General features: G+C 44.5%; 1 protein-coding gene across 4 annotated transcripts in view; it reads right to left on the reverse strand.

Moving 5' to 3' along the window:
* Positions 1 to 17,197, reverse strand: part of UBXN2B (UBX domain protein 2B) — a 247,368-nt gene that overhangs the window by 115,611 nt on the left and 114,560 nt on the right. For all 4 annotated transcript variants that reach the window (XR_014961540.1, XM_085605571.1, XM_085605573.1 and 1 more), the window contains 2 exons: positions 14,913 to 15,050; positions 1,193 to 1,354 (listed from right to left, as the gene is read on the reverse strand). Coding sequence is in view for 3 of the 4 variants with exons in the window: in XM_085605571.1 (XP_085461697.1) it covers positions 1,193 to 1,354; positions 14,913 to 15,050 (300 nt within the window). In the remaining variant the exon portion in view is untranslated. The remainder of the gene's footprint in view (positions 1 to 1,192; positions 1,355 to 14,912; positions 15,051 to 17,197) is intronic.

Here is a 17,197-nt window from a genome sequence, read left to right on the forward strand (position 1 = left end):
GAAGGCGGATGACAGCTCAGTACAAGGATCTCACACTTCAATGTGCCCTTGTTTTGGATATTCCTGTTTAAAGACAGGATAATTGCTAACTGCTGTGAGAGCCATCACCTTGTGCAAAGGCTAAATCGCAGGTGCGGCCAGAATGGCATTTGAAGTCTGGTTCTAAACCTTAGGCAGAGGATTCACATACCATGTGTAGACAGTGTGTATAAAGTGGGACCCAAACCACCCCACTTTGTTCCACTTCTAAGTTCTTCATTATCCAGGAAGGGAGTCCTCTGCAGAATATTCAAAGGATTGCTGCGTGACCAGTGCTGATGTATGCAGGTCAGCCATACACAAAGAGGTGAGAGGATAGCATAATAGTCTGCACAGTTTGTTGAAGAAGCTAAAGGTCTGCCTAACATTTAGAAGCCTATCTTCTGCCAGCTTACAGACGACTGGAGAATCTGTGGAAGAAGAGCATGCCCAAGAAGCCAGAACTACTCAGTATTGAGGGATCTCCCGGACTACCATACTGGTCCTCACAGTGAACTTCATACTGAAACCAAGGCAGGAAGTCAAGCTGTGTTTTCCATTTCCCCTGCGATGTCTGAACTCAGGTGCTGATGCTGACACACCTCAGAGAATCCTAAGGTGGAGCTGCCATTGCTGCTGAAGCAGAGGTTAATTCCAGCCCCGATGCTTCAGCTGCCAAAAGAAACATCACCCTCGCATAATTTCAACCGATAAGATGCAACACATGATTGAAAAGACTTGAGAGCTGAGCTAGAATGTTTTGATCTTTGGAGCCCCCTTGTATACAATAAAAACTAATACTGTTTCATCCTCCCAGGGGACAGCTGACTATAGAGACAAAACATCAGACAGATGTAGAACAGCAACAGCAGTGTGCCAGGAAGACTGTATGATTTTATGCAGTGATTCAACCTCAAAGTGGCTGTAAACCTATATAACATATTTCAAGAGTAACCTTTTGCATAATACTCAAGCACACAAACAACAACTCCTTTGTAACTCCTGGAGAAACACTTCTGATGGACATGCAATGGTGAGAATACCAGTATATCAAACTATTTTCGGTAAGATTACGTTTTTCAAAGCAGTAATTAAATCCTCCCATTTATCATCAGACGGCATCAAAATACTGTGACACGTGTCTTGTATTTCACTTGAGGCCAAACAATCTTACCTGTGAGTAAGATTAAATATTTGAATCAAACGACTTCCGTCTGCCAGCCTTATTTGAATTTTTGTTGTTGGTTCGAACTCATCAACTACAACCCCTGTGTTATAATATACTTTTCTCTCTTCTTCTGGTGAGGAAGGCGTACTAACGATTTCAGGAGTTAGACTGAAATAAAAATGATATAAAACAATGCAACATTAGCAAAAGGAAGAGTTGGATTCTCAAAAATATTTGCAGAAGTTGTTCAAATATAGATTAAGGAACACATTTTAACAATATCACAGTACAGATTGACAACACATTGAATTTCTTTTGGGCTTTAAACTTCTTTTGGATTTTTCTCAATAGGTCTATTAAAATTAACCTTTTTCTATAGTTACAAGTAGCATGCTATGTGGGTGGTTAATTCCTTATATTTATCGACATGATTCTCTGCAAACATTTTTTGGAAACACATTAACAATTAATGGAACACCAAGCTAAATGTTTTTTCACTACTATGTAGATACAAACACATAGTAGCAGTAACACTTTCCAAATCCTACCTATTTACGACTAACAAATGCATTTATGAGATATTTACAAGACCACTGGTAAAATCCTTATTTTACAGCAATTAAAATAGACAGCTGGCAATTCAAATTCTTCGTTGTTTTTTTTTGTATTGCTACAGAGGCCTATTACAACTACATTTTGTATTATGTTTAGAAACACCACAAGAGTACTACAAAAGTTGTACAACATGTTATTCACAAACTTAAGTGTGGAGTTTCTGCCTCGACCCTGCTTTTTGTGTGCGGAGATGTCTGCCCGGACTGCAGAGTCTCGGCATACAAAGTATACGTTTTAGTAATAAAAGGGGAGTGGCTGCAAAATAGGCGATACTTCCTACTAAAGAGTAAGCCCATTGCTACTCACAAACAGCACTTTTAAAGTTTCTTTCAGTAATGCAGGTTGTCTCCTTCCCTCTTACAGAACCTCTGTTATGAGTGCAGTCTGCCATCTGGAAACGGGATGGAAACTCCGCACTTGGATTGGAGATCTGCTCCTACCGAAACAAACAGGAAATGACATATAGGAAGAGGAAGTTGGCCATGTTGTCATCATTCAGCTCCATCCTATCTGCACAACACCATCCTCCTCCATTCTGCTGCTACTTGCAATTTCCGCCACGATGGCTGAGAGACTTGATAAACGCACCCGCCCGCCCAATATCAGAAGCTGAATTAAACCTCATCAGCCTCAGCATCATCGACAATTACCCTTAGCTTCAATAGGGGTTCAAAGATCCAGCTGAGCAACGCAGCATTTGCATGAATCTAGAAATATATTGTGTCACGCAGAAGTACAATTGGTGATTACTTCTGGCCTGGGAACCTATGCTATCAGTACTGGGAGTACCTTTGTTGCTGGGTCCGAATTAAGGCCCAGGACATTACAGGCTTCTCCTCCCTGCCACATTCTCTGCACACCCACATGACACCACTGTACCCGAGAGTCATGAAAGCTGCCTGACCTATCCTCCGTGCTCAGCTGAAAAAGTTTGAGCAGCTAAGAGACAGTCCATCTATATTAATATTAGTATTAACCACTAAAGTGCACATGATTTTGAAGAGTGGTGTTCTGTGTTGTTCTCACTGTGGCCTTTGTATAAGCTTCCATGCTAAATTAAGCATGTTTTTTGTGGCATGAAAAGTTTTAAAGTTAAGGTTTCCTAAGATGTATTTTAAGTGTTTGTTAAATTAATATGGACTAATCATCGGAGCTTGACATTTCCAAAATAGTTTTAACATACTTGGAAATTCTGTCAACATAAAAGTTAAAACCCACAATATTCACTTCACCTGGAATCTGTAACATTTCTATTTTGCCAGTTTTATGCTCACACTGTGTACCTTTATCTTTCTACCCAACAACCATATAAAGGATAGCTTTTACATACAAAGTTCACACAATTACTTTTGTGTGGAAATTTGATATTATAAACATAGAACAGCTCAACATCCTTTACAATACTTTGTAGCCATAGTTAAAAAACTCTCATCTCAGATAATCAATGCATGGAACCTTTTGCAGACCTACATTTTCAACAGATTGAAGGGATTTGTTCACGGAAATACGCTCTTACTACCCCTTTCTCCTCCTTTTATGCTCATTCTTCAGATATTTAGTGATTTCTCTGTTTTTTACTACTAACAATTGAGATGACAGCAGACAATACTGACACATTTGTTAAATACTCCATAAAGTCAGTACTTGTCCAATGGGAAAATGTTATTTTAGCTAAAGTTATGTAGATATACATTATTGACCCAATTAATTCATATTGATTTTTTTTCACATTCCTTTCCAGCAGACAAGGCCGGCCAAGGAAGATCACAGGTGCAAGATAATAGATCCGCATCTCAGATGCGGTGACGACGACTAGACACCACCAGTGAGAAGGGGGAACCCACCGCCAGCAGGGGTAGTGTGCCTACTAGGAGACTAACAAGATCTGTTGCCAAGAGACTCCAGATGGAGACTGGAGAGACAACTGGGTGGGGGGGTCGGGGGGGGGGATCAGTGGTTGTGGATACAACCAGCCAAGTGGACGAAAGTCTTGGGTCTTTTATTGGCCTTTAGATAGACCAACCTGTAGTGACCCAAGAGCAGGTCTCCAGACCATCAGGGCATGCAACCAGCCCCTACTTAATTCCTGATGTCCCCATTCCATCTGGGCCTTCAGCTGCACCCCTGGCCATGCATCACCTCCTCCTCCCGGTGCCCCCCAGAGAATGTAGCCCCATAGCTCTATTGTGCAGCCCAATCCCTTTCCCCTAAATATGTATTCTTGGATGCTCTCAGACAGGCCCGGAGGACAATCGGAGAGGTTCAGGGAGCGATCTCTTGGGATATCCGGGTCTTGGTTATAGAATTCTGGAAACTCTGACATATGGTGTGGCCTCATGACCTCCTTGATAGCAGGTCTTCTGTCCCGGCAAACCATTTGACATCTGTGACTGAGAAACATTTGCAGCTCTGTGGAGACAAGAGTAGGGATGGCCGGAAACCTTTGCACCAAAGTCAGGAACATATTTCTTGTACACCACACTTTTGGACTCACAATGGGATTTCTATTTTCCCCTTTCCATAGCGACTGGTTCCCTTGAGGTTTCCTGATGTGCTTTTATTATGACTGGGTGACATTTAAATTACGCCAGCGTAATTTGCAAAATTGTGGGTATTTTGCATTACACTCGTTACGTGAAATTTCCAAAATTATGCTCCTTGCCTGCTCACATATTTATAAGTAATTTTGGACAAAAATCCTACCGCTGGAGCACAGGAACAATGAACAGAGGTCGAGCAACTGCTGACAGCTACTGTTCGTGTTCTATTGCATTTAGCGCTTTTTGCTAAATGAACCCCTGCGACCATTTTAGCAAAATGGTGGATCATATTTTGCGTAATTTTTCTGACTTTTGTGTAATTACACTGCAGAATTATTTTCTATCATCCTAATTTTTTTTTTCAACAATACAAAAATAAAACCTTTTCTGTTTGCCCTTGTGTTGGACATGGTCTCCTTAGGGGAAATTACCCCCAAACCCTTTGCTTTTTCATCCTAGTCTTTACTGACTCTCTATGTATAAGCTTAGGAAACTGGGCAACGTCCCCCTGTATGGAAGAAGAAAGGTGCATGTACCCGCCTTGCCCGCATTGGCCTGGGGGATACGATGGGGTTTGGTGCTGCACCTCTGTGCGCTCAGTAAACACACAATACCCGGGGGCAGGTACGGCATGAACTAAGTAGCGGGACCTAGCACTGAAAGTGCCACCCACCGGATAGCTGTCAACCTTATACTGGGTCTGCCGTGGCAGAAATGCAGGGCGCCATTGAGCCCCAGCCAAAGTTACCATCACTTACGCCTTGGCCAAAACGGGGTGGGTCATCTCATATCATGAGTGCTCCCCCCAGGGATGCCTTGACGGACAACGGGGGAGAGGGTGGTAGGTTGAAGGCCAGGTGGGCACATATGGATTTTCTGTGCCCGGGTAGTGAGGAACACCCCAAGGGGCTTCCCCTGCCTTAGAGTTCAGCTCTCCCTATGGATAATCCTGGGGAGTTACAGAACCTCTAGAGTAGCATCTGGGCCCTTCGCACATCCTCACTGTCAAAGCCGTGGGGAAGTGTGTGCGTCTTTCTACACAGGTTAGGAGGCGCTGCTGACACACTGTTACGGAACATGGGCTCGTCTGCCAATGCAGCCCAAGGTGTGCACACCGGACCTGATGCAGTTTAGATACGTGTCCCACCTGTCATGGCCGGCTGGAGAATGAGCTCTGGCACCTATGGCACGGTGGATAGGTGCCTGGCCTGCCATCGCGGGCTGATGAGCGTATACAGGTAAAACTGGTGTTCTAACCTCTGGGTCAGGCCTGCCCGTGAAGGCCTGCATCTGTGCGATTGCATCCATGGTGCTAGTGGCAGGGTGCCTGGTCTGCCATTATGGGCCGGGAGTCCACAAAATACCCGTGAGGGGGTCCACCCATGTCCGGCTGGGTAGAGCTGGGTGGTGTGTGCACACTGGCACTAAGGGTGCTCGGGCCTGGATAAGCCATGTGCCCAGCATGTCTTTGCCACGTAAAAGTGCATGCGCCCTTCCTATCCGTGTTGGCAAATGGTGCTGATTTCATGTTCTGAAACACGGGCCGATCTGTCATTACAGACTGGTGGGTGTGCACTGGTAGCTATCGTGGGTAAACCCATGATCAGTTAGTAGGCTGCTGTGATTGCGTACCCGCACTTATGGTGCCCGTAACTGTGTGTGCCGCCTGTCAATGCAGGTTAGTGCGTGCACACAGGCACAAGTATTGGTTAAACTCGTGTTCAGTCTGCTGTGCAGACTTGTGGGTGCACTGGCATCACTGGTGCTGGGAACTATGTATTCCTCATGCCATCGCTGGTCAGGGTGTGCAATAGTGCACGTGCGCTCAAGTAGTGAGGAATGCCTATGTGTGCTCAAAAGGAGCAAACATCAGAAATGTGAGAACCAAATTAGGGTCCCACTGAGGCATAATGAAAAGGGAATATGTTCAAGACCTTTGAGAAATTGATTTACAATGGGAGATTTAAATAAGGCAGCCGCAAAAAGGCAGAAAGATACCCATTCAGAGTGCCCAGAGCAAAGCCCTTCTGGGCAAGGGTCAAATAAAAAGTTAAATATCGGAAAAGGAAGCAGAAAGAGGGTCAATAGACTTTTCTGTACAATGTGATACATTTTTTTTTACATCAGCAGGCATATTCTGTCTTGGTGGAGGGAGGACTTGCTGCCAAAATAATATTACAGAATTCAGGAGGAAGATCAAAAGCAATCAACTGCCCCTGCTTAATCTCCTCGCAAGAAGGCAAAAAGCTGACAGGTTCGCATGGAGGACTCTCCCTTACTGCTGCAACAGAAGATCTTCCTGAAGGGGCAGCCTGATTGGAGGTTCAATGCTCATGTTCAGAAGCTCGGAATACCAGACTCTCTGTGCCCAATCCAGAGCCACACAAATGACTTGGGCCCGGTCGTTCCTGATCTCTTGAGAACTCTCGGCCCGGAGTGGAATGGGAGGAAAGGCATACAGGTGTCCTGAGCTCCACTCGAGACAAAAAGCGTCTTCGAGCGAGAGCCGTCTTTGAAACACTAGCGTGCAAAACTACTGACATTGCACATTTTTGGCAAGTGGCGAACAGATCTAACCAAGGCTCCCCCCAACTGTTGAAAGACACCATGCGCCACCTTCGGGTGGAGACACCATTCGTGACCCGCTCGGCATCGATGGCCGAGTTTGTCGTCCTGGCGTTCAGGGAGCCTGCCAGGTGTTGAACCACCAGGGATATGCACTGCTGGTCCATACGTGGTACAAAGCACAGGCTGTTAAGAGCCTTCAATAAACCTCAACTGAAGATCTCATTCTTCCAGAACATTTAGGCCCCAACAGACTCCAGCAATGCCAATCCTCAATCCTTCACAATTCCTATTCAAGAAATATCTCCCAAAATACAACCAAAAACTACAATCTAAGTCGTCTCATGTAGCGCTCCACAGTCTGCTACTACTTTTATCATTACATGTGTCCTGGACAATGTGGATTCAATCATATTTCGTTTTTAACATGTGGAATGTTTAGTTACTTTCACGTTAATATCACTGTAGGGGGAAGTTATGTCCTGGTCTGTAACTCTGGAATCTTGTTCAAACTATATATTTATTTTTATTTGGGCACCCTATGTTCGACGCTACCCCTGAAAGCAGACTTTAATAATGGTGAATGTAATGTTATTTTTGTCTCCATATTGTTCATTCAAACTCCTTGTAAGATATTCTGACACTCTGGTTGCATGGTTTTGACTATGCTATACCAATAACTAAATAGAAGTTGAGGGAAAACATTCTGAACACACCTGCAACCAGGCCCTGCCCACATAATCCATTATCCTGCCCTACTTTCACTAGGTCACCTTTTGTTACCTTGCCCTGAGTGGGCCACCTAAGGAGACAACAGGAACAGGCACAGAGAGTAAAGTCATCTTTCAAATAATGCATTATCTTCTGTGACCTCATCATAGCACTAGAAGCATTTATAAGCATGTGCAAAGTGGGCAATTGCCCACATCAGCCACCGTCCAAGGTAGATGCTGGAAAAGTGAACTTTCTCTACAGCTCACTTCTACATACTTTTAACATACAATTCTATATTATTTTGCATCAGATGGCTTGAATTAGCAAAAAAGATAATAAAAGGGAGCCCCCCTAATTATTTTTCCCAGAGCACACATATTTGAGAAGAGGACACTGCATAGCACTCACTTGTCCATTTGCTACGTAGAGAGTGTTGCCTACTTTATCCTCTCTCTAATTGAACCCTTACTTTAGACCATCACACGTTACCTAAGGCACTTGTCAACTGTGGATCATTTCATGGGATTCCGTGACCACCAGTGGAACAATGAAATTACAGTAATTTAAGTGTCCCAGAGCTTTATGAGCGATTACACTCCAGTTGGATATTCTTGACTCTAAAAGGAAAAAGCTTATTCCAAAAGGTGATACATTGTTGGGAAATAACTGGCTGTAGGATGTAGCAGATCATCTGGAAAAGCAATCCTCAATATTTGGGAAATATTAAAGTTCTATAGAGGACCCAGAGCAATTACCCCATATCCAGATTGTGTTATAAGGCCTCGGTAATACCGAAAGAATCAAACGCCTATGTTAAAGGTATAAATGTGACATATGTAAAAGTAGTGTGTGAGAAAGTGCCCTCTTTCTGCATGGTTGCCCGAGTTTGAGTGGCCCAACACCACAAGGAGGTCTCCCTGGCAATCCAGACCAGAGATCCAGTGATCCCTCACCTGCCTCATGCCTCCAGACGACACCTGCAGCCTCAATCCGGAAGGTACCCCCTACAGCGACCAAGAGCTGGTCAGAAGATCCAACCCTAAAGGACACCCCTGCACCAGACGCCCCACGGCTTTGGGTGGCCCAACCGACGGTGTCTAACCAACCCTCAGCATCCCAAGTGGGGGTCGCACCAAGAAGACCTTCGTCCCCGAGCCTGTAGTGTGCACCCAGCCGCCCTAGTGCCGCTGAGGGTGCACTTTTGATGCTAACTTAAACCCCCATTTGCCCTAAGCTTACGTCCAGGAGCTTTGCTCCCACAACTGTGTGGCATGCTCGTAAGCAGCCACCAACCAGAGGCCCCCTATCCCCCATTGGATAACATTAGGCCTCAGCACTCTGCACCCGGCCACCCTAGTGCCGCTGAGGGTGTAACAAGAGTGCATCCTTGTCCCTGGGGGACTCCTGAGTCTAACCCCAGTAACCCAATTCCCACAACAAAGTACTTACCTGTTAACCAATAACACCATTTCTTCCTATAAGATAACATTGACAGTTTTTCAATGAAAAAGTTTCGAAGTGTGGAGTTGGAAAATCTATAAGTGTCTCTAAAACTGTAACCAAATAACCAAAATGCTTTTACTTACCTGTTTACAGGAAATTCCCAGTGCAGTATCCAAGTATAATACACTGTGTGAGAAAAGTAATCTGTAAAGTCATCTACTTGACATCCTATTGAAAAGTCAATACATAGTAGATTTACAATATTTCAGAGCATTGCATTACCAGGGATTCTACTGTAATCAAACCAAAGTATATATACACAACTGCAATTCAAATTGTATTATTACTGAAAAGTATAAATCACTTACCTGTGCCAGGCTTGCTTGGTTCTAGAAAATAAATTAACTAAAAGAATATTTTTATACAAACAAAATTGGTCTGAGTTCAGTCTTTAAGTGTGTGACAATCATTTGCTGATTGAGTGTGTACAACAAATGCTTAGCACTACCCTCTGATACAGCCTTACTGCTCGCCCACACTACCACAAATAGAGAGTAAGGTGCTATCTACCTTTACCTCTGCCCCCCTTTGGGGTTCCACTGGACTCTGTGCACACTATACCTCACTTTGGTATAGTATATACAGAGCCAGCTTCCTACATAGTGGTCATCCAAAAATTACAATATAAAAACAACTGTCATACTTGATTGGCATTGGGGAAAGCCAGGATAAACCAGCACTGGCAAAGCCAAGAGGTCTGGCGCTGGTCGCAAGCCTTTTGGCTTTGGCAAATAATTTTTTTTAATTCTTTTTTTAGAACTCAGTTTATTGAAAATAAACATAAATCACATAAATCAAATAGAAACAATACTGGTGCAGTTTCAAAACAAAATAGAATTACTGAGGATAACAGAAAATATAAATGAAACAAATGAATACATTGGGTCCAAGGAAAACTCGATTATATCATCAATCCCTGCGACAGCCAGCCTATGGTGTTACGTTGTCAACAACATCAATTGCATCATTAAATGGAGTGCAGATAAAACCTCTACTTTCGTTCCAGGGGCCCCATACCATGCTCCATTTACCCAGGCAACCTCTGCTTTCATACACCGCCCTCACCGCTTATATGCACCAGTCCATGTCCGATGCCCAATCAGCGTGTCTGTGTGCAACTCCACCCTTCCAGGTTCTAGCAATATTGCGTTTGGCGATCATACATCCCAGTGTGACCCAGAGACGTTCAAACCTGGTTAGGTCCGTGGCCTCCCAAACATTCAAGACAGACGAGGAGATACATCAATTGGTTTATGGCATATTTGGGACATGGCGGAAACTACTCTCCCCCAGTATCTCTGAAAGTCAGGGCAATCCTACCATTGGTGTAGGAAAGTTCCTGGCTGTCCGCAGCCCCGGGGATAATTCGGAGAGGATGAGATACCCATCTTAACCCCCAACACGGATCAGGCTCCCTTCTTTGCGCGTCTCTCTGGGGCTTTGGCCCCCTTGCTGACTGGCTCAGTGCTCCTGGGGGGTGACTTTAATTGCATCACGGATGTCTGCATGGATCGCTCCCATCCCCCCCTTGGTGACTCCCCTGTACATAGATTGGCCTTGGTCCGGCGGGATTGGCAGAGACAGTGGGGACTGACTGATACCTGGAGGGCGCATCATCCGGAGGAGAGGGATTATTCTTACTTCTCATCATTGCACGACCTCCATGTTCGCCTAGATTCAATCCTTATCTCCCCCGATGTACATGGGGCGATGGTGCACAGTGAGTACCTAGCTAGGACAACCTCAGATCACAATCCTTTGCTGACAGTTTTACACTGGGTGCGAGCGCACCCAGCCATTCCCACGTGGTGGCTTCGGCCAGACACGCTGGAGGATCCGGTGTTTCGTGCCAACATTGGGTCAGCCATAGAGGACTATTTTCGAATTAACGCCAGTACGGCATCGTCCCTGGTGGTTGAATGGGACGCCTTTAAGGCTGTAGTTCGGGGGCTCTGTATTGGTGAGGTAGTGGGAGTGCGCAGAGTGCTGTTGCAGGACGTCCAGTCGGCGGAACGACGGGTGCGCGATATGGAGAGAGAGAGGCCGGAGCGCCCGGACAGACAGATGGGGCTGCTTGAGGCTCGGGAGGCATTAGCAGTCCAAACCGAGAAATTGCGTTGTTTTGACTATAAAACCTAAATGGATAGGGCGCATGTGGAACACGATAAGGTGGGGGCATTGCTGGCCTGGCTGGCCAATCCGGCCCGCAGGGGGAGCCCGATAGTTGAACTGCGGGGGCAGGGTGCTGAGGTGTTTTGCACCCAAAAAGACATCAACGATCACTTCCTACAGAATGTACCTGCTAAGGGAAAATGGTTTCTCATGGTTATTTGAGACACTGTTGTAACTGTGGAAAATGTTTTATTATTCTGTGAAAAATGAGAGAAAGTTAAGTCTAAGGGGCTGATTATGACTTTGGCTGTGAGGGAGCGGAGTGGCATGCCTCTGCCTGGCCAAAGTCGACTGCCGATCTGCCACCTGCCAGATTTTGAGTTTTCTTCTGGTCTGGTGAGTGGTTCTTTGGTGTTCCCACTGCGGTGCCTCTGAAAAAGGCAACGCAATTTGGATGCCAAAGCTAGTACCTGCACGCCATGGGCTGTTTAGTCCATCGTGTGCAGGAACTGGGCATGTATCGGGTTTCACGGCGCTTGCCGTTCCCCGCCATCCCGCTAAAGCACACACGAATCTGCCGGGATACTCACTGAGCCCCGGTCTAGTCCTCGGCAGCTGATGACGGGTCACAGAAGCACTTCCGGGGGAAACGCTTAAACATCGCGTTTCCCGCCGGCTCCGTGCTTCGAATCCTTTCGGATTCCCCTGAAGACGCGTAGGAAGTTCCCTGAGCCCAGACGCTACTGAAGTCAGCTGTTGGTTTGTTTCACCCCGCGCAGGAGCGCTATTCTTTTGGGTTTTTTTGTGCCCGCGCTGGAGCGCTATTCTTTTGGTTCTTTTGGTGTCCGCGCTGGAGCGCTATTCAGTTGGTGCTCGCGCAGGAGCGCTTGTTGTTTTCCGTAGGTCTATCTGCGCAGGAGCGCCATCCGGGGCAGTTCGTGTTCTGCCTACAGTGACCATTACCTCGCCAGCGCTCTGGAAGGGGTGAAGGGTTTTCATGCACAACGAGTGCTTTACTTTGGTTTTGGTGTACAGTTGTGTTGTTTCCCCTTCGCGCAGGAGCGCTGTTCCTTAACATTTGACAATTGTGTTTGACACGTTACGCAGGAGCGCTTTTCCTTGGTTCTTCTTGGGTAGCATCGCGCAGGAGCGCCTTACCTGGATTATCCTTCTTTGAAGCTGCATTGATGTCTGAGTACCGTGGTCTACAGAAGCACTGGTGAGTCCCCGGCAGGAGAACGTTTTGTGTGTGTTTTAAGGGTTGTTTAAAAGACGAGAGTGGGGTTCTTTACCAATCAGGTTCTTTTCTGTTTTCCAGTTGGCCCCGAGATATCCTGCAAGCTCCACCCCATTCACTAAGCCTCTACATTCTTTTCTGGCTCCTATCCCTGCGTCCATCTCATCCCTGTTGGGTCCTGTTACCACAAGGGTCAGGTGGGTACAGGGGCGGGTGCTCTTGTCATCTCTGCGGAATCGCTTCACAAGCAGAGGAAAGTCTTGTGGGGCACATGACAAAATGTAAGCACACAGGAGGGCACACCATATGCCCCCCTCCATGCATCCCAGTGTACAGGGGCAAAAGGGGGCTCTGAAGGACCCCCTTTGTTTCCTCACTGACAGCCTTTTTTTTTTTTTTTTAATAGGGGGCTCACCGCTATGAAAAGGCTGGTAGTGGGGAAACACAGAATATGCTCTGTGGTGCCACAGCGGCACCACCAAGAATATTGCGGCCCCAGACCGCCATGCCACTGCCAGGGAACATGGTTGCAGCAGTCCCAAAGCGGTCTGACCACCATACTTGTAATACAACAGTCGGACCACTGGTGCCGGCAGTCCCCGACTGCCACCGCATGACTACCATGGGTTCGGCGGTCCAATAGACGGCCAAACTCGTAATCAGGCCCTACATCTTTGTTGCCAGTAGAAAGTCAGTTGTTAGATTTGGTTATGCATAGATTTTAAAAGATTAATTTACCCGAAAAGGTTTTTATATTTTCATACACTGTTTTTCTGAAGTCTGGTGTACTTTTTCTCTTATTGGATTTTCCAATATTCTTTTTTGATTACAGTGTCTGCTGAAAGGAAAATAAGGTATTTGGTGGAGTAACATGAGTGATTTTACCCCCCTTCCACAGTACAGCAACTTTTTCGAGGTAAGTACCCTGTTGAGTTAGAATAACATTTTTGCCCCCCTGTCTATGTCCAGCACTTTCTCTGAGGTAAGTACCCGGGGGTATCAGAACAGTAATTGTGCCCCCAGGCACCCAGTGGATTACGAATAGTAATGTTGACCCCCCCCAGTCGCTGTCCAGCACCTTCTCTGACGTAAGTACTCGGCCGTGTTAGAATAGTAATTTTGACCCCCAGTCATTGTCCAGCGCTTTTTATGAGGTAAGTACCTGGTGTAGTTAGAATAGTAATTTTGCCCCTGACACTATCCATCACCTTCCCTGAGGTAAGTACCTGGCGGTGTTAGAATAGTAATTTTGCCCCAGACACTGTCCAGCAGTTTCCTGAGGTAAGTACCTAGCAGAGGAAGAATAGTAATTTTGACCCCCAGTCGCTGGCCAGCATTTCCCTGAGGTAAGTTCTCAGGTGGAGGTAAATTAGTAAATTAGGTTTCTCAATCCCTGTCCACCAACATTAAAAAAATAGAGGTTTATTCTCAGTTTTTTATTAACAAAAAGCTTTGTATGTTGACTAATATTGTTAGTACTCCAGTAAATTTAGTCAAAATATAGTGTTGAACTATTCTGGATAATCCATGTAAACTTAAAAACATTTTTGGGGATTTTGCTGGTTAATAATGAGGGTGTTTAATGTAAACGTTGTACTTACTTGTGTGGATAGATGGCAGTGTGTGAACACCAATCCGTCTAATAGTGTGTGTGGTCATGATCAAAGTCAGTGTACCACTGAGCACAAAATGGTGGACGGCTGAATCTAGATTTTTTTGTGGTATTTGATCATCACAATAAAGTACATATTGGAATGTTTTTTTTTTTGTGGTTTACAATCTGACTGAATGCATTGTTAATTCGTTTGGGGAAATTTTTTTCTTTTTGAGCTTCACATTTCACAGCATCCATCTTGGTTGGGGACATGGTCCATACATAGGCTTAAAATAAAGGAAGGACTTCTGTGCAAACGTAAAAACTTTTTAAAGTGTTTATTAATTAATTAGCTCTATGTCGACATGATTTTTTTTAATTATACTATGTAGAATGTGTACAAATTTTGTATTTCATACTGTTTCTGCAATTAATAGTAAAAATTTTTACTGCAAGATTGTTTTTTAATATATTACAATTATGTGTTTTAAAACTATGCGTGGCAATGGTATGCGTGGTAAAAGTAGTTATAATGTACCTCTATGTATGTCCGTGGTAATGACATGCGTGGTAAAGACATTCGTTGTACTGGTAGATGCGTTGTAAAAACTGCGTTGTTAATGCATGTGTGGTAAATGCATGAGTTGTTCTGTCATGCATCTGTGAAATATAAATGTCATTCAGTCATAAGACCTTAACACTTGTTCATTTCAGGCCGCACCATACTATGTTATTTCATCCAAAAAAGTTTTAAAGAATGATGAACTGTAACAAATCTATACACTTGATATAGACACCAAATAGAACAAACACAAAAAGCAATAACTAATATATTTGTAGTGTTACCTTCCTAATTTTTGTCCTTCTCCACTGAATGCTTTAAATCTTAGTCTAGGCCGCACATATTCCTGATCCTTATGGTCTTCCATATCCAAGTGAACGGGACCTCGATGGACCAGCCTCCGGAGTTCATGTGGAAGTTCCCTTTTATGGAAATAAATGTCAGACATTTTTTAGCGATGCACTAAAATGCCATCAAACAGTTAAGGTGAGATATTCTAAGAAAACAAAACACTCAGAGGGACAAATGCTGCTGCCTGTGAACATGTATGCCAAAGAGTAAATATTCTCAATGTTGCTCTAAAGTATGCAGATCATAAAAATATGAAATGTGCTAGAATGGGAAGAAAACATACCGGGGTAATATCTGGAAATATTTGAGTAGGAGTCAAACACCTTGACTAATTAGCTTTAGCGTAGCTAAAACATCGTTTGTAAATTAAAATAAACAAGAATTGAACACTATTTGCAATTGCGTTCTGTTACTCGTAATTGTCTTTTGAAGCGAAAAAATGACAGCATACACACGGAAGGGGCAGACTGGCCGAAACAGAATTAAAGAAAAATAACAAAATGTGTATCTAAAATCTTTACAGTCATATAGTGAATGAACAGGTGGGTGAAAGCACATTTAAAGATTAGATATGCATTTTTGAGCGCAAAGGTTACTTCTGAAGAGAAGCGGAGAGAAATAGCAACTTGGAATTGCACGTGCCAGCCAGCGAAGACACTATGATTCCACTCATGTTTGAGGGCCCATTGCGTCACTCAGTCTTTGCTTCCATCATTCATCACCGGTACAAGGTGCATAGCTAGAGAGACATTCAAATTGATCGAGATGTTAGGAGTCTAGCAGGTGGTTGCTGATGTGTAGGTAAATCGGTCCCTTCTCCAGCCTTCTTCCTTGGAGCGATTTAAGGCACCGCATGGGACAGTGTCTAGAGGGCGTTAGAGGAGAGATGAAATAGAAGGCTTTGAGGGAATTTCCTATACGTTCCCCATCCTGGCGTGGCATGAGTGTGAGGCCAGTGTGCCTAAGCAAAGCTGTAGTCATAGAAGTGCTACAAGTGAGAACTGGAATCAGAGATCTGTGCTGAGACAACACCTGGCACAGCGCGTTCTCTTGGAGGCCAAATCACAGGGCTTATTCTCATTCTAACAGGAAAATTAAAGTGTGAGACAGGGTATGCACTTATATACAATAGGACTACAAGAGCCCCTGGTGCTGCATTGGAGCCCGCCCTTGACATGTATTCCTTTTCCTCTGTAGTCATTTGGGTGCACATGCAGGTCTGAAATAAAAGCAACGTTTTAGTTTTTTGGTGTCTGTTTTTTAAACCCTTTGGTGACTTTTCAGGACAAAGACCACGTCCTTGCTGGAAAACTCGGGTTTCGTGGATGTATTATTATTGGACTTTTTCCTGGGAATTTCATTTTGGAGAATGGATTTTCTATTTAAGATTTTTTTAAAGCATTCTTATTTTTTGGGATTTGATTTTTGGAATTGCGTTTTTTTATGAGTTTTTTTTTAAATCTAGATTTCCAATTATTGGACTGTAGGAGTAATTTTTTTACTCCTCCAGGACTGGATGCAAAAAATCATGCTTCAGCTAAGGAAAAGCTGAGTCAAAGTGTGATTGGGTCAGAGGAGAGCTGAATTTGATGGCAAACTAAGATGGATGAAGTGATTTAATCACCAGCAAACTGATGAATAATTGAGTGAACTAGTCCCTCTGAGCCTGTGCCTAAAGCAAACATATGATGGGTGGATCATGTTTCACGCTGCAGGGCTATTGGCACGCCGATCGAGTTGAGGAGTCATGGTAAGCAGTGGTTGTGAGATACTGAGGAGATTTTCACGAGCTAGATTGCATTGGTCGTTCCAGTAGGTTCAACCTTCTATGGACCCGTTACTTGAGAAAGGGTACAGGTGTCTGCAGGACCACCCTGCCACAGGAGACCTCTCATACAGAGGTCCTCCCTGGGCCACACAACTCTTCAATACGTAAAAAGGTCTTCTCTGCCTCAGTTCATTAGCAGCTAGGCTGTTTTACTCTCATGTTTACAGGAGGGAATGGAGATAAAGACGAAAACTCACGCACATGGCTGTTACATACTTGCTATCCCAGGGATGATTGACGGTTATCCAACCAATCTTTCCCTGAAAGAGGTTTTGTGTGTTCTGGTTTGTTTAATACCCGGTAACTATCTCTGCAGAGGGTCTCCAATTCGATCTCAGCCCAGAGCACTACCCGTTCTGTTCATTTCACCACACTCGGTCTCTTTGGGGA

The sequence above is a fragment of the Triturus cristatus genome, chromosome 5_1 (genome assembly GCF_964204655.1).
Source record: "Triturus cristatus chromosome 5_1, aTriCri1.1, whole genome shotgun sequence".
NCBI classification, from domain to species: Eukaryota; Metazoa; Chordata; class Amphibia; order Caudata; family Salamandridae; genus Triturus; species Triturus cristatus.